The following is a 24,398-nucleotide window of genomic DNA, read 5'->3' as shown; positions in this document are numbered from 1 at the left end:
CATTTTAAAAATGTTTATGAGATCACATAATTGTTTTTTTTTTTCTGTTAACAATTTTATTTTCTTTTCAACAATTGTACGTTTCATATTTAATATTTTTATTTAGCATATTTTTTACTAAATAATTAATATTATTAATATTTCTTTCCTGTTTTTTTCTGTCAACTATTTCTTTCCTGTTTTATTTCATGAGATATGTCGAGAATGGTAAAAAAAATCGAGTTAAATAGGAAAAAAATAAAAACTTTTGACCCAAACCCGAACACAGACATCAACATCATCAGATCCAATTACATCATCAAGCCAATCGAATTGGACTCCTCACGGGTTTCACCTTCCCTCCCTCACACTCCAATCACCACTCGTAACTCCCTTTCTCATCTCTCTCACAATTCGATCACCGATCTGATCCGATCCCGATCCAAAATGGCGGAGATGGCGAACATGGATCCGGAAGGCATGGACGGAGTCCGGATGACCTGGAACGTCTGGCCACGCACCAAGGTCGAAGCCAGCAAGTGCGTCGTCCCCCTCGCCGCCTCCATCTCCCCGATCCGCCGCCACTCCGACATCCCTTCCCTCCCCTACGCTCCCCTCAAGTGCCGCACCTGCGTCTCCCTCCTCAACGCCTTCTCCCGCGTCGATTTCGCCGCCAAGATCTGGATCTGCCCCTTCTGCTTCCAGCGCAACCCTTTCCCTCCTCACTACCACAGGATCTCCGAGACCCACCTCCCCGGCGAGCTCTATCCTCAGTACACCACCGTCGAGTACGCCCTCCCTCCCTCCTCCGCCTCCGCTCTCAATTCGATCCCAGATCCGGCGGTTCTGCTCCTCCTCCCTCCTCCTCCTGTTTTCGTGTTTGTTCTCGACACGTGTATGATCGAGGAGGAGCTGGGGTTCGCTAAATCCGCGTTAAAGCAGGCGATCGGGCTGCTCCGGAGAATGCTTTGGTTGGGTTTGTGTCTTTTGGCACGCAGGCGCACGTGCATGAGTTGGGATTCTCTGAGATGTCTAAAGTTTTCGTCTTTAGAGGGAACAAAGAAGTGTCCAAGGATCAGGTTTTGGATCAGTTGGGGCTTTCCTCCAGGAGAGCTCCTACTACTTCTGGGTTTGCTAAAGGAGGAGGAGGAGGAGCTCAGAATGGGTTCCAGAGTGCTTCTGGTGTCAACAGGTTCCTCCTGCCTGCGTCTGATTGCGAGTACACTCTTGACTTGGTAGGTGATGGTGTGGTTTTTTGCAAATGATTTTATGTTTGTGGATTTTTGAATATTTGTGTTGTATGTGCCAGCTTTTGGATGAGCTGCAATCAGACCAGTGGCCTGTTCAGCCAGGTCATCGTTCCCAACGGTGCACAGGTGTGGCGTTGAGTGTGGCTGCTGGATTGCTTGGAGCTTGCTTGCCTGGAACTGGGGCTAGAATCGTAGCTTTGGTCGGAGGTCCATGTACAGAGGGCCCTGGAACGGTTAGTGCTCGTTGGTTTTTTTCAAGTTTCGATATATATTGGAGTTTGTTATATCCTGAATCAAAAAATGTTCGTTCTTTTTTTTTTTCAGATTATCTCAAAGGATTTATCAGAGCCTGTGCGTTCCCACAAAGATTTGGATAAAGATGCTGCTCCTTATTATAAAAAAGCTGTCAAGTTTTATGATAGTATTGCAAAGCAGCTGGTCGCTCAGGGTCATGTGTTAGACCTTTTCGCTTCTGCTCTTGATCAGGTATTAAAGTGTCGTGATTTTATTCTGCTTGATGCCTAAACTATGATTTTTTGCTTCATATATGAGTGTGTAGTTTTTTTTGGTACGCCTGATTTCTTAACCTTTTCTGTTTCTGTGTGTTTTTTGATACCTAACTGTAACTGTCTCTGCTGTTGCATTTTGGTATAGTTAGGTTGGGGTTGCTGAAATGAAAGTTGCAGTTGAAAGTACCGGTGGGCTTGTTGTTCTGTCCGAAAGTTTTGGGCATTCCGTATTTAAAGATTCCTTCAAGCGGGTGTTTGAAGATGGCGAGCAGTCTCTTGGCCTCTGCTTTAAGTTGGTTTCTTCTCTGCTTCTGTGCCATTACTTTGCTATAGTTTCTTCTGTTAGTTGGTGTCGAAAGATAACTAGTATTTTGGCAATTTAAGATCAGTATCTTCTGAAACATTTACAGAGTATTGCTTGTATGCTACAATAAGATACTTTACATCCTTTAGTGTGAACTGACTGCTAACCTTTCATTTTTCAGTGGCTCGCTTGAGATCAATTGCTCAAAAGACATCAAAATTCAAGGTGTTATCGGGCCTTGCTCATCATTAGAAAAGGTTATATCTGGAGTGCTTGGAATCCTTTTTTTCAAGATGTTTCGTTTGTGCTTTGTAATCTGATTTAATTTTCCTTTGGAGCCTTGCAGAAAGGTCCAAGTGTTGCCGACACAGTAATTGGGGAGGGGAATACAAATGCTTGGAAGTTATGTGGCCTCGACAAGAGCACTTGCTTGACTGTATTCTTTGATCTATCCTCAACTGGTTCAAATGCTCCTGGAACTGTAAATCCTCAGTTTTATTTGCAGTTTGTTACAAGGTATTCTGACAGCTTTTGTTTATCTCTTTGTTTCATTCTTAAACATTGTCTTTCTCAACTGTGGTTTACTCTTAAGCATTGTATTTATTGTTGTTGACTGGATTGCAGTTACCAAAACCCTGAAGGTCAAACATTGATCCGGGTTACAACAATAACCAGACAATGGGTAGATACTGCTGTGAGCACAGAGGTTCGTCGTTGCCTTGTTTTCTGCATAAATTACGATTTTATACTCGATATCTAAAAGCTTATTTACTCTGTAATCTACTAGATGTTAGCACTGTCTTGTTTTATTGGTAGGATTAAAACATGTTTTGAGGGCTACCTCTTTCTTGCTATGCTAGACCTACAATTCTGCAATCAAGTTTATGCAAATGCGCTGAACATTAGTATTGGTGTAACTAGTAAAAGCTAACTTATTGTGAATTTGCAAATGCGCTTAACATTAGTGCACGATTTTGACAGTTTATTTCGTGTGTTGATGCAACTACCAGCTTGTTAGCCATTTTTCCTTACATTTTATTCTTGTTACAGAATCAATGATAACTATTGCTTAGGGTTATGTGCCATTCATGTAAATGTATTGTTGTTTTAATAGCTAAAACCTTTCTTGCAAACTGATACTTTGTTACAACGTTTACGTTCTCAGGAACTTGTGCAAGGATTTGATCAAGAAACTGCTGCTGTGGTCATGGCAAGATTAGCTTCCTTAAAAATGGAAACGGAGGTACCTTGCATCATCTTATTATTGCTTAGTATATGTCGGTTGACATATTTTTTTTCCTTCTTCTGGGTTAAAGGGTTAAGCGCATGGTGCTTTTGATGAATTTAAATTTTTGTCGCCTGGCTACATTTATTACTAGAAGTCTAGGACCCTTGGACAAATGTTTATCTCTATGTCCTGTCCAAATGAAGTCAAATTTTAGTTCCCACACAACTGAACACTTACATTAAACCTAACTCGAAGTGGATTACAGAACGTCAAAGACTTCTTCCCTGTAGCATCTTTTATTTATCAGCCATAACAAGAATTTGTAGTATTTGTGAGGCTCACAGTACTGTTTTATCGCAGTACTTCATTTAGCTTTGTCTACTTTTGTTTTCATAATAGTGTTGCTCACATATACAGCTTCTCATGTATTACCTCAGGAGGGATTTGATGCTACTCGATGGCTAGATCGGACTCTCATTCGTCTGTGCTCAAAATTCGGTGACTATAGAAAGGATGACCCATCCTCATTTACACTGAATCCATATTTTTCATTGTTCCCGCAATTCATATTTAATCTGCGGAGGTCACAGTTTGTTCAGGTAGACTACTGTTATTAGATTTCATGATTCTCTGTCTTCGCGTAATTAGGCCTATATATTGCTGAATCGTGTTTTCTTTTGTGGCAGGTCTTTAACAATAGTCCAGATGAAACTGCATATTTCCGCATGCTGCTAAACCGGGAGAATATATCAAATGCAACTGTCATGATCCAGCCATCGCTGACATCATATACATTCAGTTCACCACCTCAGCCAGCTTTGCTTGATGTGGCTTCCATTGCAGCCGACAGAATTCTTCTGTTAGATGCATATTTTAGTGTTGTTGTCTTCCATGGCATGACAATAGCACAATGGCGAAACATGGGTTATCATCATCAAGCTGAACATGAGGTAACACTTAGCTTTGAACTTGTAATTGTCTGTTTAATTGTGATAACACTCATCATCCAGAACCATGTTTTCACACTTGCGTAGCTATAAATGATATGTTCCTTTTGAGCTCCATTGTTATAATGACATTCGTTGGGGGTAGAAATTGAAATAGACTGAGACGCCTAGTCACAAGTAGAAGCTGTTTCCTTGTAAATGCATTTCAAACAAATTTGGTTGTAGAAAGGTCAATATTCATTATCATGGTCAACATATTGTAATATATATATATCCTAAAGAGATCACTTATGTGTTGTCATTTCAGGCATTTGCTCAGCTACTGCAAGCTCCTCAAGAGGATTCCCAGATGATAGTCCGGGAGCGTTTCCCAGTCCCGAGATTAGTTGTGTGTGATCAACATGGATCACAGGTCAGCAACATTCTCACATTTGTTTTGTTAGCTCGGCTTTGATTGATATGATGGTTTCTTACGTTTTTTGATACATTAACTCACCTTTCCCTCGTAAAAAAACTGCAGGCAAGGTTTTTATTGGCAAAGCTGAATCCATCGGCCACTTACAACAATGCAAACGAATGTCAGCAGGATCAGATGTAATCTTCACTGACGACGTGAGCCTGCAAGTCTTTTTTGAGCATCTTCAGAAACTGGCCGTGCAATCCTGATGGAAGTAGTCACAGTCGGTCCCAGTTTTTCTTTGGTCGCTTAAATTATATGGTCTTCCATACTATTGTACCCAATTTAGAATTTTTTTTTGTTTTTTTTCTTTTGTGATATCAGCTCGTTTACTTTGCTGTCTCGTTGCCATCTTGGTCTCACATAAAAACATCTTGGAACACAAAGTTGTTTGCATTGGATTTGTCTGAAGGAAAAAGAACTGCTGTTTAATACTCTATGATGTTTTAGTAGAAATACAAATTAAGAAAAAAACTTTTTGTTCAAAGTAACTTGATTACAGTAAAAAATAAATCACAAACAACTTGTCATTGCTATTCAGAAAGAAAAAAAACCACTAATTTTTTAATTAATTATATACAAATGGAAAAAAAATATATTTCAAAGCATCATACAAAACGAGACAGAGGAAGTATTTATTAATTAAGGCCCTATTAATTAACAAGACACATAGGCAAATCCACCATATCCCAATCTCTCTCCATGATTTTTGAACAATGCAGTAGAATCTTCAATCACAATCTCCAAATCCAACTACAAGGAGATTATGCGCTTTTAGCTTAGATTCATTTCGGGTGCGATCATGATAAAGCCACTAAAAATAAGCATACACTTATGTAAATTGGACCAAGATCAATAATATAATATTGAAATTCAACTTATGTTTTTATCATAGTTATAACTTAGAAGGTAACGATCAATAGTTGAATGTCTTTTAGTCTTTTATTTGAGATCATCATCTTCAAGACCATTCAATTAAATTATCAATAATGTGGATTAGTTGATCATTTAAAAACATAAACAAGATTGTGAATCTCTATCTATATTATCAATATATATGGGAACAATTTATAGTTTACTGACAAGAGGATAAATACAATTTCTTATCATTAATTGTCGACAATGATGATTGCACTGGATTTCCAAGCAAACGCCATACAGCAATGAAATAATCTCAATTTTGTTGGATAAATTGTACTATTTCAACACAGAAATTTGTGGGTTAACATGACAAGACCAAGTAAACTCTAACTAATTGTATTACTCTTAAATTTTATACATACTATTAGATTTAAGATTTATTTTAATCAATTAACTCTGAAAATTCTATATTTTTTCTAACTGGAAGCATATATATATACTTTGATCAATTTGATCCACTATAAATCTGATGACACTTTAGTGAAGCTCTCCTTCCTATAATTTTCTTCATCCATAAAACATTACGTATGTATCTCATACACAAGCACATTAGTCTTCCTCAACAGTCCAAAACTATTATTAGGAAAAACAAAAAATGTTTCCCTACTTCTATTTCACTAGTTCTCTATAACCTCACGTCGGACAAGTACCAAACAAACATCATGTCTGACTTTATCCCATTCGATGACTTTATCACATTTCATCTCATTTGTTAGACTACTCATTTAACTATGACTTCTTACAATCACAAAACATGAATAATTTTTCATGGTAAAGAAGTTTCTAATCACATAACTTAGTATGTCAATAGGTTTATCATTGGCAACATACAGTTGATCATCCATTTCAAACATTATAGCAAGAAAATGCTACACCGTTCTATCCCCTTACTAAAATCCAGTTTGGTAGAAAAGTTCCTCAAGTTCTTTTATGGAATCAAGTACAGACTAATAGAATAATCAATAATATCAATAGACTCCTCAAACACAAGCCTACTGAGATCAACATGTATATTTTATCATTTGTTGTAAAGTATTTTGGTCGGAAGAAGAAAATTTCATATGAAGATGTGGATAAAATGTTGCCAATGAAAGGGAACCTTTTTCATCTCAATATCTTATACCTTTTTCAATGTCATCATCAAAAGAAAAAGACGAGAAATGGAGCATCTTCTGTCAAGATTTTCTTTAGCAGACCATCAGATGATTTCGAGATGTCGAAAACGTTTCTAAGAAGGTGTTTGTCATTCAATTAAAATGTAAAAGACATCTACGATATAATGGAATATTTTGGAAATGTTGTGCAATCTTTATAAATATTTTATAGCATTGTTGTTCTTCTGGAAGTTGAATACCAATCTCCTTTTTCTCTTAGCATAACTAAAGTAAAATGTGAAATTAATTTGTGTTGTGTGTAACTTCTATTATTTGAGTCAAGTTCATTGTGAAATTTCATTTCTTTTTTAAGACTTAGAGGTGATAGCTCTACTGCTTTTTGCCAATCATCTTCGGATGCCAAAATTATTTCAGCTTCTACATTAGTGGATTCAACATCTGTTCAAACTTTTACTCAAGTTATGGAAGAAGTTCTATCAAAGCATTATCATCAATGAAGATGCTGCACTCTCAGAAAATGATCCTTTAAGCTTGATTTCTCTTTCAACTGAGTCTAACCAAGAACTTGGTGATATTGAAAGTGATTTCTGTAATACTAAACAAATGGATGAATTTGGAAATGAGATTGTCAACTTAGGCAATCTCAGTTAACAAGTGACAACTTCGGCAATCTCAGTTAACAAGAGTGGATAGACTGATAAAACCTACACAAAAATACTAAGGAATGGAATGGATGACATTCCGTGGAAAAGGAAAACGAGGTCATAGAGGTTGAGGATCCTTAATCAAGAGCTCAAGCCTTTGCTTTAGCTGCACTTGCAGATGTGTCTTTCTTACTTTTGTTTAAACTAAAAAACTTCTACTAGATTCATCTTAGTGTCAGTGATAAAAAAAAAAGATTCATCTTAGTGTTAGGAGCTTTTTTCATCGCTTGCTTTATGTATTCAACTTTACAAAACTATGTGATCATACAAATTATATCTTGTAACTTTGTCTTTAAATTGAATGTCCTTTTTCAAAAAGAAAAAAATGGTTTTGGAATAATGGTAGGTTGGTATCATGAGGTTTCATATGAAAAATAGTTTGCGTAGTGGGTGCAAGACAAAACATGTCCAGTTACATGAAGAGCAATGATAAACAATATATGATCAATATTGATATTTACTATCAGAAAAGTCCTGTGGTTGATTCGTGAAGAGCAAACTCAAAAGTTAATTAATTTTTTTTTTGATTGATTACCGTTGCTTTTGCGTTTCTGTTTAATCCCTAGTTACCTATATTGTCAATTTATATATCAATCAATAATTAAACTATCCATGTACCAGTAAGAGCATCTTTGCAACTGACAAGGACTTATGAGTGGAGAAAGAAAGAAACTAGAAATGAGTGGGAGAACAACAATTCAATGCAATACTAAGATGAGATTTTTGATATAAACCTTCCACGATCAAATTAAGATTCCATCTCAACTCAATTGCTCAAAAAAGAGAATTTCTCATGTACTATTCCAAGTCACTGAGTTTTACTTGGAACTGCTCTCCTGAAGACAAAACCTTCACACTCACTGAACCATCTTCCCACTCTGTCTTCCCAACCAGTATCAGCCTTCTTGCGTTTATCCGAGCCGCCCTCTTGAACACCCATTTCAACGGTTTACTCTCCAATACCAAATCAACGGTTTGGCCTTTGCTTCTGAGAGCGGTTGCAACAGTGGCTGCAGCTCCTTGGAGATCTTTTTCCAACGCACACACAATGTTCTCTACCTCTTGTCCCAATTCTGGCAACAAATTCTTCTCCTTAAGAAGCTACGTAGAAGAAGGAGATATTTTCAGGCTAAAACTGAACTTTTTCACTGCAAATAGGGGTAATGGAATAGCAACCAGAGACTTCAAACTTACTTCAACAATTACAGCATCGCCGAAACCAAAACCGCAAGCAGGAATGTCATCGCCTCCATAAGTGGGGAGTAATCTGTCGTATCTCCCACCACCGCATATAGCTCGTAGATTCCCTTTTCGATCAAATCCCTGTCAGAAAACAATTTTTTTTTTATATCAAATCCTATCATAAAAACAATAGACCAGTGTATCTAATGTATGAGGAATAATCATGTCATAAAAGCTAACCTCAAAGACAATACCAGTGTAATAAGACAGACCACGCACAACAGACGCATCAAACTGTATCCACTCTGAATAACCAAACTTTTCAGCAAGTGAGAAGAGTTGTTTCAGATCCGCAATGGCTTCTCCAGCTCCACCAAGTACATCTGATTAAACACAACAGATTACATGGTTTTTACTTGTTTGCAAGATAAAGATTTCAGTAAGTATAACGAAAGGAAATTACCTTCCAAATCATCCAAGGACTTGACAGAAAGCACTTGCAGTAGCTGTTCAATAGCATCTTCTGATATTCCCGTGGACCCAAGTTCCTTTTTTATTTCATCAATGGGGATCTTTTCTATCTAAAATAGCATAAAACAATCAGAAAAGCTGGAGTGTTTATTGATTTTAGAAGATGAAGTCGCCGCAGCAAAAATATAGAGATAATTAAACAACTAACCTTGTCAATAATGATACAAACTCTGCCAAACAAGTTTTCAGGCACCCCATATTTTCTTAGCATTTCTTGTAAGACCTGTACAAGGAAGAAGTTATGGAAGATTTAGAACCAAGGCACTGCAGATCGTGCAAAATAACGTAATATATCATGTTTGTCACTGCTGCAAGTAAATCATATTCGTAGGTTATATTAAGTGTAAAGCAAGAAACAAGATGTTCAACATCGAAAGAGGAAATTAAAAAAAAAAATAAAAATACCTTGCGGCTAGAAACTTTAAAACCAACATCAGATGAAGTGATCCCAATTCGCTTGAAGAAGGTGACTATAGACGAAATGAGTTCTGCTTCAGCCTAAAAGAAATGAGTGAGAGGTTTAATCAAGCAAGAAACTAGAAAGGCCAATCAATAAAAAGAGCGAGGAGAGAAAGAAACAAACAGTGACATGAGGGACACCAATAATATCCATGTTCCACTGGTAATGCTCGCGTCTCCTTCCTCTTGTCATTCTCTCGTACCGCCAACACTGCCCAATCGCAAACCACTTCAACGGAAGGGAAACTGATTTTCTGGACCAAACAAAGAATACTTTGAAGATCAGAAAACAAAAACAAAAGAAAGGAACAAAATTGTAATTATACCCTTTCTGAATGACAAGCCTGGCTAAAGAAGGAGTAAGCTCAGGCCTCAATGCTACACGCCGTTTACCCCTATCTTCAAAGCAGTAAAGCTACACAACCCAACCAACCAACCAACCACAAGAGTTTTTAAGCTAATGATCTATACTAGAAAGAGTCAACATTTAGGCTATTGAATTAAGAAGCAAAGTGAAATACAAACTTGGTCTCTAATCTCCTCGCCTGCTTTTCTGATGAACAAGGCCTCCGTCTCCAACACTGGATAATCCACTTCTTCATACCCAAATAACCGTGATACCTTCAAAGCAAGAGTACAAAGCAGCTTCAAGTTCAAAGTTGTATCGAAGCAAAAACAGGAATAAATATTCAAATTTTTGCAACTTGAGTTGATAAACCTCTTTGAAATGGTTGAAGAGCCAGTTGCGGAGACGCATATCCTCAGGAGCGAAATCGCGAGTTCCTTTAGGTGGATTCACATCTATCTTCTCAACTTCCTCTTCTTCCTTTTCATTCACCAATGGAGCCACAATCGAACCGGACCTGCCTCCGTTCGATTTCGTCGCGGCGGCGGTGCATATAAGGCGCCGAGTGTTAGAGAACAATCGAGGCGAAGAAGAAGAAGAAACGAATTCGAATCGAATAGGTCTCAAGCACGAGCTCAGTCGCGTCGTCACGAATTGAATTGCTCGCATCCTTCTCGGTGGCTTTGACGACTTATGATAAAGGACTGGAAGAGAGCTATAAACCAAAATCTAGGATAAGGACCGGAATCAAATTAGAGCAGATCACAAACCGGTTTTGTATCTATAAACCGTTGTGATTTAATTGATAACTGAACCGCTTTAACATTATTACCCAATCCTTAATTGGTTTAACTAAACCGAAATCGGTCTAGTTATGTTCCTTTCTAGTTCTTTTTTTTTTGGTCAACCTTTATTTACCTTCAAATTATAACTAAAAACTAGGAATATCAAAAGAAAAAAAAATTGTGTTCAGAAAAAAAAAATCAAAAGAAAAGAAACAAACTATAAATAAAAACGCAAAAATAATCAGTCATGATAAAAAGTCAAATGCATAAGTGGTCTGCATATAACAACAAAGGCTTTCCTACAAGAACCAAACAACTAGCTTGTAGATAAGAGAGAGAGAGAGTCTTCACTACTATTACCAAGTCCTTGGAAGCATTCATCATCCTACTAACATTATACAACCGAGAGACTTTTACTTAGAGGAACAGCAAACAAATGGCACCCAAAAGGGTCTTCCTTTCACTTTCCTCTCCACTGGATACTTTGCTGGTGAGTTCCACTCCTCACTCACTTCTCTTCTCTCTGGCCACCCTCCCTCGTCTTCAGGGGACGTCCCTTGCTCCAGTATCGAACTCACTCTCGGTATGTTGTTAATTCCCTCTTCCGCTACTCCCCTTGGTGATCTTGCTTCATTCAGAAGGTTCTTCAGCGGGACGTGCTGCTCCTTTCCTGTGCTCCAGCTTGTTGTGATCTCTTGGTTCTTCGACACACCAACATAAACTGATGATGACTGAGATTCGTTTTCAGCTTCACTATGTCCTGTTCCAATTTAAAAATAAAATAAAACTCAACTTAATGGTGCATAATAACATTCCATTTTCAGTGGTGTTATTGGCCAGTGACTTACCTGTAATGGCATTAGATGTGTTGTCTCTAGTGACTAGCGGACTCAAAACCAGAGATCTAATCTGTTCTTCTGAAAGATTCTGCAACCTCCCAAAATCTCTATGGTCATTTGATTCGATCGTCACAGGGACCTCAGCATAAGTGCTGTGTGCTTTGATGACATTAACATCAATCTCATTTGCTTGAATAACCCCTAAGCCACCAACAACTCTGTTGCATTCTCTCCTTCCACTTTCCAGCAACTTCTGATTATTAGGTGTAGTGCAATCTTCTTTATCACTACTTTCACAGGCTTCAGCACCGATTTGGAGGATGGAGTCTTTAGATGTTTCTGTTGAACTGTTGTTATTCTGAACGCTTGGTTCATCTCCCTCCAATGCAACAGACACTGGAGTAACATAGTGCTCCACAGCACAAGAGGATTGAGAACTGTGCTCGCTGTTCTCCTCAGCTACAACATTTGCTTGACTAAGTTCACTCTCAGGAGCAATGAGGTCTGAGTGGCTCACATCAGCACTCGTGACAGCCATAATAGGATCTGCCTCAGTACTTTCACAGGCTTCAGCACCGGTTTGGAGGATGGAATCTTTAGATGTTTCTGTTGAACTGTTATTCTGAACGCTTGGTTCATCTCCCTCCAATACAATAGACACTGGAGTAACATAGTGCTCCAAAGCACAAGAGGATTGAGAACTGTGCTCGCTGTTCTCCACAGGTACAACATTTGCTTGAACAAGTTCATTCTCAGGAGCAATGAGATCTGAGTGGCTCACATCAGCACTCGAGACAGCAACAGTAGGATCTACCTCAGTACTTTCACAGGCTTCAGCACCGGTTTGGAGGATGGAGTCTTTAGATGTTTCTGGTAAATTGTTATTCTGAACGCTTGGTTCATCTCCATCCGATACAGCAGACACTGGGGAAACATAGAGTTCAACAGCACAAGAGGATTCAGAACTGTGCTCGCTGATTCTGCTGTTCTCCTCAGCTACAACATTTGCTTGAATAAGTTCACTCTCTGGAGCAATGAGGTCTGAATGGCTCACATCAGCATTCGAGACAGCAACAATAGGATAGACCGCAGGTAGGGAAGTTCTCACGGTTTCTGATTCAACAGTTTCTTGGGAAGCACCAAAAGATGATTCACCCTCTTCAGGGTCAATCTTAGGCATCACTATGTTCTCTGCGCTGGGGGATTGGCCTTGAGGTTCAGTTTTGTCTGGTGAAGGAACTTCCCTGCCAATACCTAAGTCTTCCAAGGGAAGCTTGTCTTCTTCAAGGCCTTTGGTTCCATGTAAAGAGACATGAGCATTTTCTGCCAAAGGTATGGTGGCATCAAGAGCAGATAGACTGGTGTTGATAACTTGGTCTGCAATGGTTTCGACAGGAGGAGTCTTATCACTCACTGTTGTATAGTCAGCTTCACCAGGAGGATTCGCATTCATTTCTTCAACAGCAAATGCAAATCCATGGGGACCCTCCAAGTCCGAGTAAATCACTTCATCGTTCCATGATGAAGTATCCACTCTCTTTCCTATTCCAGATGCCAACATAGATTCAGATTCATCCGCTGCATTTCCTTTGCGTTCTGTCTCCAGTCCAACATTTGATATGGTACTACGACCGTCATGAATGGCCTGAGCTTCACGTGATTGCTCAATCAGGGAGTCGGATGAGCTTTCTCCACATGTAGCTGCTGCTTCAACTGGACTTGGGAAATTCTCAAGGACTTGGACAGGTAGAAGAACATCCAAACTCTCTTGAACCACTTCAGGGCTTTTGTTGCAATGCTGAGTTTCACCTGAGACGTTCCATATACAAAAACAAGATTAGCCAAACGGTAAAAAGCCGAGAAATGTAAAAATCAGATGGCTCAGTGAACTGAATTGTGTTCCTTTTGGGCCAGATAATAAGATTGACTACAGGTTTGATATCTCGTATGGAAAAAAGGTCAAGCAAGACTTAATATCTTTTTTTTTTTTAAAAAACAGAGCTTACCAAACACACTATAATACCACACGAAAAGAATAATCATGTTTCACTTAGCATCATTCAAAGGTAGCATCATCTCTCAATTGTTTATCAAAGAATGTAAACTCACCAAGATCCGTAGCATTCTTTGCCATACCGTTTGCTTCTGTCTCCTCCTTTCCCTTGATAGAATCAGACACAAGGCTGCTAGAAAATTCACAAACAGCATCTGCAAACACATCTTCTTCACTTACATCCCCAATTCTCTCATCCACAACTCTTGGACCTGACCTCGTCATCACAACAAACACACAAACAACATACACAGGTTAAAACAATGTTCTTTCACGTTTTTACCACCACAATTCCACAAAATGTTCTTACTTGGGGTTTTTTGTTCATCATCCAAACAATCTTCTTTATGCAAATCAAGATTCTGATCCGAACCAAGGATCTCGAATCCTTTGATGGTTCCACATATTTTCTTGTGAGCACGCCTGTTTTTAGCACTAGGATGTGGATTTGGGTAATTCCAACCACATTTACTGCAGACGTGGCTCTTACCTCCTCCTGTAAAAAAAAATAAAAATAAATATAGATTCACAGATCTTCTTCAGTGTCTATATACTTCGAAATAATATGTTCTACAATGAATTTGATTAAGAAATTCAAAAAAAGTAATCAGAAAGTAAAACCCATTAATCAAATAGAGAATACAAGGACAAAAAGGAAGAAGCCATTATTGCAAAAGCCAAATTTTTGCTAGAAAGCTACAAAATAAAAAAAAAAATCATTTTTATGCACATGATTAAAAAAAGACATGAACAGACTGATACTAACACACACACAGTACCAAAAAAAAAGGAGATGGAATCAAAAACGATATCATAAACTGAGAAGCAGAAATTACAAAGAGACAACAAGGTAAGAGACTAAGGAAAAAAAAATCAACCAAAAACCCCGAGAATGATACGACATTGAGAGATCCAAAATTGAGACTTCAAGAGTAAAACCCTAAAAGACATTGGTGATGATTATTAAGAATAAACCTGGTGAGTGTTGTGCATTGTTGTGGTCCTGAGAATCCATGTGTGTGTATGTGTGTTTTTGCTTTAGGGAAGAACGTTTTTTAGGTTTGAAGAGAAGTTACAAGAGAATGATTTTGGAGTTAAAAAAAGGTTGCAAAAAAGCAAAATGTCTTTGTTGTGGTGAGAGAGAGGTTTTGGAAAACGAAGAAGCGAAGCAAAAGCCCACTCAGACATAAACCAAACGCCCGATCGGTGAGTGGGGCCCAATTATTTCAGTATAATTGTACGGAGTTTTTTTGTATGAAGTATATCATTGGCTCGGCTCATTGCTAATTCTCACTTAATCATTATCATTCTTGGTGACGCTTGTTCGTTACCAACTGATCGTTAGCTTCTTTTTTCTTTTTGTCAACTGATCGTTAGCTTCTTCAATTAACAAAACCCACATTAAAATATTTTTACTAATCAAATAGTTAAGGTTTTTGTTCAGATCCAGCTACCGTATTCAATCCACAGTTCCCATAGCTTATTGTACTTTTTGTCACATGATGTCTTCATTACCCAAAGGCCAAAAGCAATTCAGGTTCGCTTCTCACGTGACTTTCAAGAGACTTTATAGACCCTACCAGACTAGTCTTATACTACTAAAAACCAAAGGAGAAAATATATTGTGGTTAGACCTTTTTATTTCTTTATTTGGTTTTCCTTCTTACTCTTTAGAACAAAAAAAAATTAATTTTGTTTTGCCAGCGATCAATCAAACATCCACCTTATGCAATTTTTACCAAGACTAATAAAAACCAAAAATGGTTACAGAAGAAAAGAAATATAAATGAGCAATCAATCAATTTGATTACAAAAGATCGACAATAATTACTCTTTCAAGATTATAATAACGACAGAAAAGGAGAAATGTCAAATCTGTAAGATTCATCTACTGCAGAGAGTAGCGTCAATTTTGGCTTTGCTGAAATGAGACTATTCTATACGCAAAAGAAGTTTAAAAATGCTTACAAGCAATCATATAGCTGGCTAATTTAATTAAGGCCATACAAAATAAATTAAATAATAGACAAACTATTTTCACATAATGCTTTTTATATACCTATGAAATGAATTCTTTTTTTTTTGTCAAACATATTTATTTTTAAACATTGATATATGATTTGCTTATACACAGATTATCAAAGTTGCATTCATATTTCCCTTGCAATATATATTGTTTCCTTTTGCCAAATCTGTAACTTTGTATTAAAATGAGGTTTGTACACGAAAGTTACAAAATAGTGATATTTAAGCTTCATGTCTTATGTTGATACAGTCGCCTCCGACAGCTTTTGCGGTCCAGACGCAGCCAACATCTCGTAATCCTGAAGAATCAATCAGTTAACCAAAATAGAAAAAAAACTGAGGGACTAATGCAATATATCAGTAAAAGGGTCACTGGTTTAACAACAAACTGAACTATGTGTTACTACTACTACTACTGACCTGTAGAATAGACTGTGAGCAGAATTTGCCAGAGAGAACGGCACCTTCCATGGAAGCTAAGTACTTCTGTTTAGTATAATCCCCAGCTAAGTAGAATCCTTTAATAGGAGATCTTTGTAGTGGACGACATGGTTCACAGTCTGGGATGGTCTTGTACACTGACCTGATAGAGTAAGAGATATATTGTATGATCCATCATCCATCATTTGAAGGGGACAATCTAAGGCTTGGTAATAACTTCTCTTTAACTAACCTTGGAGTTTTGACGACATGGTACTTGAGAATTTTAGCTTTGCTTTGGTCAGCTGAGATTTCGTCAGGGAAGAGTCTCTCGAGCTCTTTCATGGTTGCATCAATGATGTCAGAGTCGGTCCTTGATATCCATTCCTCTGCAGGTGCAAATACTAGCTCCAGCATCGACCGGTTAGGATCGTAATACTCCTTACAAGTTAACGACATGTCAGCATACACACTCAGAAGGTTACTTCTGCAAAAAAAGAAAAAACACAAAGACAAAAGATTTGTTCAAAGACTAGTTTTATATTTTAAATGCCTTTAAAATTCCCCCATGAAACTTCACCTGCTAAAGAGTAAATGATCATATGTGTTCTTTAGTTTTCGATCAAACCTGCCATGGAATATTATTAGTTCAACATCACTTAAGTGAGGGATGGGGTAATTGTCTGACTAACCATATATGAACGTTGATAACTGGAACACCAACTAACTTCTCCAATCTCTTGAAGTATGGTATCTCTTTCCAGGAATCAGGCACAAGAAGCTTCAGGATATCGACTACAAAACAAAAACGTAAAACAGCATATGAAGTAGGATCCCTTGAATGTAAAATCCAAAAAAAAAAGAACAAAAGAAAAGAACCTGGAGTGGCAAAGACATAAGCGTCTCCTTGGATAGTGGTACCATCAGTGAGTAAGAAACTCTTAACAGTAGCATCATTCTCGTCGAGCTCAATCTTTTTTATCCTTGAGTTGAGTCTTACCTCCCCACCTAGTGATCGAATATGTTCCACTATTGGCATACAAAGCCTCTCCGGTGGATTACCATCTAAGAAGGCCATCTTCGATCCATGTTTCTCCTGTTCAAATCAATCGCTATGGATTTAGAGAGAGAGAGGGGAAAAGAAGAAAGAAAGAAAGAGTTTGCTGGGGAATGCCTGAAGAAACCGATTCAAAGCTATCAAAATGCATTGCATTGAAAGTTCGTCCGGGTTTATAAAGTTTAGCGCCTTTGACATGGCAATAAACACCTCATCAGTCACTCGATCAGGTACTCCCTGTAAAAAGAATCCAAGAGAAAAAAACAAAAAGTGAAAACTATTCATCTGATGAGAGAGAGCAAACGAACAAAGAAGCAGCAAAGTGAAGAACTTTTGCCTGCTTTCTCATCCATTGTTCAACTGATAAACCATCTTGAGCCTCAACATAAGCCTGACCTCCGACCATAGCCGGAAGAAGTCCAATAGCAAACTTTATTTTCTCTGGCCATGTCAGCATCTCGTTGTTCCTCAATATTGCCCATATACCTACAACGGTAACAGAGTATCCGCATTAACAGCTTCAGCCACACATATTTTTGTCCTAACATATGATATAGTTGTTTGAAATTTCAAAACAACTTGAAGAATTAAAAAAAAAAATGCTATAAGTTTTATATCCTCTCACCGTTTAAGGGTGCTGGTAAGACATCTGGGAAATCAAATCTACTGAATTCTCCAGGTTTACTTGGCATGGCGAATATCATGGAGTGTTCCTTCCACTGCAACCGATCATTGATCCCAAGTTCTCCAAATAAGTTTTGCACATTCGGATATGCACCAACTTTCAACCACCAAGTATATGAAAAGAGTATATGAAAAGTATATGAAAAGAGTCAAGGAAACAAAAAAGATTCAATACTAAAAAGAATAGCTTATTCAGCTATACACGATAAGAGCACATATTGGTACATCACATGTAAATTCAAATCCAAGGTTATGAAAGTGAAGAAATATACATACATTGGAGGAGCAACGGAGAGATAATGAATTTTTGTTACTTACAAAATATATGTAAACCGGTTTCATACCAATCTCCATCTTCATCCTTCCATGCAGCTATCTGGAGGAACACATACTTCACATCGTTAATAGATGATCTTTTAATAATAATCTCACCTAAGAGACAGAAACATACAACAACAATGTAACACGTTATTGTATTATAGTCTCATAAACTCAAATTGGTGACGGCCTTTGGAAACCAGCAAGTCTTAATAAGAATGATTAAACAAACCATGAGACATGAGTTAAGTTTTTACCTTTCCACCAAGAACATCTCTTGCTTCGAGCAACAGAGGTATATGTCCTGCATCAGCCAGGTACTTTGCTGTTGACAATCCAGCCAACCCTGCAAATTATTCGAGAGGGCAAAAAAAGAGCTTCTTTTCATCACAAAACCGAAGGGGGAGGCAGCAGGAAGAGCTTATTAAGTTTTTGACACATTACATACCAGCACCAGCGATTACAACTTTTAAAGGCTTCGCAGGACGAGGACCACTACGGAAAGATGCAGACAAACTTGCAGCTTCTAAGAAGTTGACAGTGTTCTCTAGCTCTGGCCTTGCTATATCCACACAAACTACCTACACCCCAAGTTCAAAATTGGGCTCTTTTGATCACCAATAACACTTAACACTTTGATCAGATTTAGGGAGTTCAAGTAATTACAAAAAAAAAAAAGACAGAGACCTTCAAAGGACCAGCACTCCTCCTTGTTCTTGTCTTAAGAGCTTGTGAACAAGTTGAAATTCTGAAGCTGCGGTGTCCCATTAAATCACAACCACCAGATGAAATTGCCTTCAAAAACCCATTTTGATAAGGCAAATTCGCTGCAGAAACATTCCCAAACACAACCATTTTACTTTTAACCAAACTGCTTCGAGGAATCTGCAAAACCCATAAAAGAAGAGACTTTACAAAATTTATTTAAAAACAAAAAAAAAAGCGATAGCAGGAGCAAAGAGAAAAGCTTTGTGTCGGAAACACATAATTGAGAACAAGTACCGAACTTGATTTTACACGGATTACTAGTCTCCAATTATCTCACCCTGCGCGTGCAGTTCTGAAGAAGAAGCAGGAGAGGAGAGGACACTAGGTGGAAGCCTCAAGTACACATATGGTCGGTCTCTCGTTGGTAATGTTATCCGGAGATAGACCACGTTCATTGGTTACGAAAGAGATAGATTACCAGTTTACCACCAAGTCCACCACATTAGTTAAAATATACTTGATCCAAAAAAAAAATTAAAATATATAATTTCATTTGAGGTTTGTTGAAGAGTAGTAATAAATGACACATTCGAGAGAAATTATGCTAACTCATATGGTTAAATTATTTGTAATATATTTATCATTTTAACTGAATATTAAAAGTTCATTCTGAAAATTTAATATTATTTCTGTCAAAAATATTATTTTCTAGTCGAAATTTATCTCTCTTTATCCTGTTCTAACGAATAAATGACTGTGATTCAGTCAAAACTCAGAACATGGAACTTGATTGTGCGTTCTTTCAACATTGTTATGGTGCGAAAGAACAATATATGTCTATGATGCTTAGTCAGGGATTTTTAGATATCGATTTGAATTGATTATTTCAAATAAGGCTGTTTAATTTGATAAAATTGCACCAACTAATACTAAACTCAACTGAATAGAAAAAAATGATTTGAATTCAATAATTCCAAATAAACTGAGCAGTTAATTTTAATATTTAAATTGAGTACTTTGATAATTTGTTGTTTTGTTTTAAGTCAAAAGTTGCTTTAACTTTTTTGTTTGCATCAAATAAAATAAAACATAATTTTAATGATATATATTTATACTAAATTTTAGTTATAATAGTATTACTGTTTTTTATGTGAACCCAAAAAAAAAAACCGAAAATCAGATATTTCATTTTTTTCTTTTGAATATTTTTTTGAATTAAAAATTATAGTTTTAAATATATTGTTAATATTTTATATATTTAGATATTCATCCAGTTCGGTTTTGAGTTTTGCGGATAGAGAGAACCAACCGTTCTAAGTTTCTGACTGGTTCTATTCTAGCTTTTTAAGTTTGGTTTCGGTTTCGTTTCTCGGTTTACAATATTTCCAAAATGCCTAGTTCGATGCTACTAACTCCATGGGTTTTAAATGCGGTTTTGAGCTTTATAGAATTGGGACCATATCTGTGATGGCGAAGTAGGCAAAGAATCTAATAAAATAGTTGGAGTAAAGGTACTGAGAAAGCAAAGGCCCAACAACAGTGTAACAAAAGATAAAAAAAAAGAGAGAGAAAGAAAGAAACAGTCGAATCGAACTTTGCTCCACGGCCTTGCAATTTCCTTTATTGACTTTTTCCTCATTATTCTTTGCTTTGACTTATCAGTCATTCTTTTTTATTATGTGATCACCACCATACCTCCTCATCTTCCTCCTCCTCTTGATCTCAAATCAATCAATACACAGCTTCTTCGTCATTAACCCCACTCGCAGCCAAAAGCAACAATGTCTAGTTTCACGTATGCTTCTGCTTTCAACTTATCTGAAAAGTCTCCCGCCATTGCTTCTTCTTCTTCCTCATCTGCGTTTGTTGATGATGATACGGACGACGCTTGCAGCATCTGCCTCGAGCCTTTCACTCTCCAGGATCCTGCCACTGTAATCTTCTCTCTTGTTTTCTCTTTATGGGGGTTTTACGATCTTCTTCTCCCTTTCCCCTTAAATCTAGAGATCCTTTTGAATATTATTTTATTGAACCAATGATTTTTTTTTTTTTTTTTTGGAAAATGCCAAATGTTTTGTTAAGGTTACAAGTTGCAAGCATGAATATCACCTCCAGTGCATCATTGAATGGTATGTTGTTTTTTAAGAAATTGAATCTTGTTTGTTCATATATATATTGGTGACTTGATTCGTGATTTGGGTTTTTACTTACACAGGTCTCAGAGAAGCAAAGAGTGTCCTATTTGCTGGCAATTCTTTGTCCTCAAAGATCCTCTCAGGTACACACTATTTGATTTATCCTTTTTTATTCTTACAAAAAAAGAATTACATTTGGTTTTTCTTGTAGCCAAGAGCTTTTGGCTGCTGTGGATAAGGAAAGGCTGATGAAAACAACCAGCAACGTGAGATCTTCATCCTCTCCAACAATCATTGGTCACTCCAACGAGGACGACTTTCACTCAGAGGAGGAGAGCAGCTTTGATGAACAATTCCTTAGGCATCTCACTCAAGCTGCCCATAGACGTTGTACAAGGGAGACTCCAATATCCTCCAATGATCCCACTCCTACTGATATGGCCAATCTTGCTCACATCCCCCATGTTCAACATCAGAATGCAAACCCCCCGTCTCCTGCATCTCCTGCTGTTACCAGCAATGGTTCCAGGTACATTTACATTACACAAAATCATGCTAAAAAAACTGAAGCTTTTTTTTGCCTGGTTTATCTACTACAACTAGTGTTTTTGATACGCATCATTTCTCTTTGCTTGGCTGCTTGTCCTGTTTCACTTAGTTACTGCTGTGTTGTGGTGAATATTGTGGAGAATGCTTTACTGACCTAAAACCCTATTTAACACATAGTCACATCTTCATCTTCTCTTTTTGTATCTATAATCAGAATCTCCCCTGGACCTTCTCCTCCATCCGAAGCATCATCTCTTCCGGAAGCCATTAAATCCAAACTAGCTGCTGCTTCCGCAAGGTATACACACTTAAACTCAATTCATCATCTTCCTTCCTTCCTTCCTTCCTTCACAAGTCAAAAACTGATGGTATGGAGACATGCCTCCCTCCTCCAGGTACAAAGAATCGATCTCTAAGAGTAAACAAGGTCTCAAAGAGAAGCTGCTTGCTCGCAACAACTCAGTGAAAGAACTGAGCAAAGGAGTACAGCGTGAGATGAACGCTGGAATAGCTGGTGTTGCACGGATGATGGAACGCTTGGATTTTGCTTCAAAGCGTTTCGGTGGGTCTACAACTTCCGGATTCAACTTCTCTTTCAAAGGGAAGCGTGAAGAAGAAGCAGATGCCACTTCCAACATTGGGGGACAAAACCGAATCCCATAAGCTGCAGGTATTAGCTAGACTTGCATCTCCCTGTTTCTTGTCCTCTAAGTTTGTTGGTTTTGCTAATGAGAATCATCATTGAATTCATCTCAGGGAGGAGGATCATTCTAATTAAACCTATAATGCAAGCGATGTATATTCTCATGGAATCAAGGTCTTAGCATCCTGCATTCTTCAGAGCTCTCTCTCTCATGATCTCTTCTCTCTCGTCTCTATTTTTGCCATAAATAAGTAAAATCCTTCCCTGAGTAATACTTTTATTAATCGATTTTCAACTCCTAGTCGGAGTCAAAACTTTGTATTAGTTAATAATTACAAAAGGGGTTTTGTAACTTTGTATTAGATAATAATTACAAAAGGGGTTTTGTTATATATGCGTTCACTCAGGATTTGATTAGTCTACATATAAAAGCCCATAAATATATAAAAAAAATAGAAACAATAGTGACAGGTTTGTCTTTATCCATTATAAATTTACATTATCATTTTCAAACACTGGAGTTGTAAAAAGTAAAACCTGAAAAAACCTAATTTGTTTAGGACACAAAACACCTGAAATCTAGCAGGAGAATGACTGTTTTTTTTTTTAAACTACAATTTCCAAATTTGAATAATTCAATATAACAATGACAGCTGTATAATATTTTTAAAAAAAAATTCTACATTATCTTCAAAATCGAAGTTTGTAATATAAAACCGAAAAGATAAAAACAAAATCTAGATTTTAGGACAAAGAACAGCATAAACTTGGCAGGAGTATGACTATGTTTTTAGCAGCTCTGCTCTATATATAAACTTTAAGACATACAAACTTGCATACATAAAAATTACTCTTTTTAAAAAGCTCTCTATATAAACTCAAGACATACAAACTCTAGATCCAAAACAAGAAGACACCAAACGGTTGCAAACATTAGATTCAATCGTAAGATTAGATTGTGAGAGACAAAGCAAACAAGAAAATTTATGGAGAGAGAGTTGCAAAACCTAAGACTCGGTAAAGAAAGCATGACAGAAGTAGAGCCCTCGCTATGCATCAACGGATGTGGCTTCTTCAGCACGCCACAGACCAAGAACCTTTGCTCTAAGTGCTACAACAATTTTTTAAAGAATGAGTCTTCCAGATACTTGGACACTATAAGAGATCACACGAAAACAGTAACGGAGGCGGGTGAAAAGGCAACAACAGTGGTGGAGAAGCACTCTGAAGAGGCAGTTGTGGTGGTAAAGAATAAAAAGAGAAGTAGATGCAATGCGTGCAATAAAAAGGTGGGGCTGCTAGGATTTCAATGTAGATGCGGTCATATGTTCTGTGGGTCTCACCGTCACCCGGAGGAACATTCTTGTCTGTCGGATTATAAAACCGCCGCCATTACCGACTTAACTATCCAAAATCCTGTCATCAAGGCTGATAAACTGTATAGAAGAATATAGTCATCCTCGATGTTTTTTTCTTTTCTTTTATCTATTACTTTTGTTTTTTTTTGTTTTGTTTTGATTTAAGATAGTTTGTTAATAATATTGCCTAACATATCATAAAGATGTTTTTATCACTTGCTCTATCATTAAAAGAAGAAATCATGCGGATATGCTCACTAAATGCATTCTGGTTCATAAGTTTGAAGCAGTTGGGTGAAAAGATCAGTAATCATAGAGGCAAGGTCTATTAGGCTGTGCAATTCACTCACATGATATAAGGGAAGTTGAATCAAAGGTGGAGTGTTGAATGGGTTGTTGGTTTTGTTCAAACTTTCCGTTTTGGTCAGTAGTTATCAAAGAAGAGCATGACCACCTTTATATGTCAATTGATTAAAACCGAGAAAGGAGAAGAGATGTTAAAGACTCTTTAGTCGAGGTAGAGGGTTCGTTAGTCAACGTTTGTTAATAAATTGTACTAGAAAATGTCTGTTACAGCGTCTGTCTTCTCCTTTATCTAAGAAAATAAGAGATCAATGTGATGAGAAATAAATCTCCATTGATAAAATCTTGTCGTGTTTGAGCTGTAATTCTTCTTTGAGTGGATTGCCAGATCGATCTGGCCCTATTGAGTAATTCTTCACACAGGAATCAGTTAACAATCTTGTGTCTTCTTGTTCAACATCTTTCTCTCTGTTTTTTTTTGCAACTTATATCGTTTCAAATTTGTGAGGTTTTTGATAGTTTGTGCATGGTGGATTCTAAATTCAGAAGCCTTCAAATCAAACGTGCTACTTCGAAAATCATCAAAACA

General features: G+C 37.4%; 5 protein-coding genes across 7 annotated transcripts; 2 read left to right on the top strand and 3 right to left on the bottom strand.

Annotated features, from left to right (window-relative positions):
- The first annotated feature begins 304 nt into the window (after positions 1-304).
- LOC108822585 (protein transport protein SEC23 F) lies at positions 305-5,111 on the top strand. Its single transcript, XM_018595701.2, is given in 14 exon segments — positions 305-931; positions 934-1,214; positions 1,289-1,462; positions 1,554-1,715; positions 1,888-2,030; positions 2,224-2,299; positions 2,389-2,558; positions 2,667-2,748; positions 3,208-3,285; positions 3,708-3,869; positions 3,957-4,220; positions 4,525-4,629; positions 4,738-4,791; positions 4,794-5,111. Coding segments are annotated over 14 exon segments (2,346 nt in total). The 5' UTR covers positions 305-426; the 3' UTR covers positions 4,884-5,111.
- A 3,000-nt stretch (positions 5,112-8,111) lies between these two features.
- Positions 8,112-10,635, bottom strand: LOC108818990 (histidine--tRNA ligase, chloroplastic/mitochondrial). Its single transcript, XM_018591970.2, has 10 exons — positions 10,305-10,635; positions 10,112-10,207; positions 9,913-10,001; positions 9,711-9,840; positions 9,533-9,625; positions 9,276-9,350; positions 9,060-9,177; positions 8,837-8,979; positions 8,609-8,737; positions 8,112-8,515 (listed from the first exon to the last, which is right to left on the bottom strand). Exons 1-10 carry the CDS (start codon positions 10,599-10,601, stop codon positions 8,213-8,215), a joined length of 1,473 nt encoding a protein of 490 aa, XP_018447472.1. The 5' UTR covers positions 10,602-10,635; the 3' UTR covers positions 8,112-8,212.
- A 286-nt stretch (positions 10,636-10,921) lies between these two features.
- Positions 10,922-14,765, bottom strand: LOC108822646 (uncharacterized). The gene is made up of 5 exons (XM_018595780.2): positions 14,585-14,765; positions 13,920-14,105; positions 13,666-13,821; positions 11,566-13,365; positions 10,922-11,477 (listed from the first exon to the last, which is right to left on the bottom strand). The coding sequence occupies exons 1-5, from the start codon at positions 14,622-14,624 to the stop codon at positions 11,131-11,133; spliced, it is 2,529 nt and encodes an 842-aa protein (XP_018451282.1). The 5' UTR covers positions 14,625-14,765; the 3' UTR covers positions 10,922-11,130.
- Positions 14,766-15,744: 979 nt separating this feature from the next.
- Positions 15,745-19,307, bottom strand: LOC108837634 (15-cis-phytoene desaturase, chloroplastic/chromoplastic). 3 transcript variants are annotated; one of them, XM_056993225.1, is made up of 14 exons: positions 19,159-19,307; positions 18,801-18,998; positions 18,562-18,694; positions 18,371-18,459; positions 18,114-18,171; positions 17,737-17,892; positions 17,449-17,597; positions 17,229-17,348; positions 16,934-17,150; positions 16,747-16,849; positions 16,635-16,682; positions 16,308-16,541; positions 16,055-16,217; positions 15,745-15,933 (listed from the first exon to the last, which is right to left on the bottom strand). In XM_056993225.1, exons 2-14 carry the CDS (start codon positions 18,966-18,968, stop codon positions 15,871-15,873), a joined length of 1,701 nt encoding a protein of 566 aa, XP_056849205.1. In that variant the 5' UTR covers positions 18,969-18,998; positions 19,159-19,307; the 3' UTR covers positions 15,745-15,870. The 3 variants fall into 3 exon arrangements, with proteins under 3 accessions (XP_056849205.1, XP_056849204.1, XP_056849206.1); XM_056993224.1 differs by having other exon boundaries at positions 19,121-19,280; XM_056993226.1 differs by having other exon boundaries at positions 19,116-19,273.
- Positions 19,308-20,448: 1,141 nt separating this feature from the next.
- Positions 20,449-22,540, top strand: LOC108822158 (E3 ubiquitin-protein ligase RHF1A). The gene is made up of 7 exons (XM_018595182.2): positions 20,449-20,755; positions 20,904-20,950; positions 21,037-21,099; positions 21,168-21,485; positions 21,720-21,803; positions 21,901-22,175; positions 22,262-22,540. The coding sequence occupies exons 1-6, from the start codon at positions 20,603-20,605 to the stop codon at positions 22,166-22,168; spliced, it is 933 nt and encodes a 310-aa protein (XP_018450684.1). The 5' UTR covers positions 20,449-20,602; the 3' UTR covers positions 22,169-22,175; positions 22,262-22,540.
- Positions 22,541-24,398: the final 1,858 nt, after the last annotated feature.

Source organism: Raphanus sativus, chromosome 8 (assembly GCF_000801105.2).
Source record: "Raphanus sativus cultivar WK10039 chromosome 8, ASM80110v3, whole genome shotgun sequence".
Classification (NCBI taxonomy): domain Eukaryota; kingdom Viridiplantae; phylum Streptophyta; class Magnoliopsida; order Brassicales; family Brassicaceae; genus Raphanus; species Raphanus sativus.
Note: the sequence above shows the minus strand (reverse complement) of the source record. Positions and strands in the feature narration are given on the sequence as shown.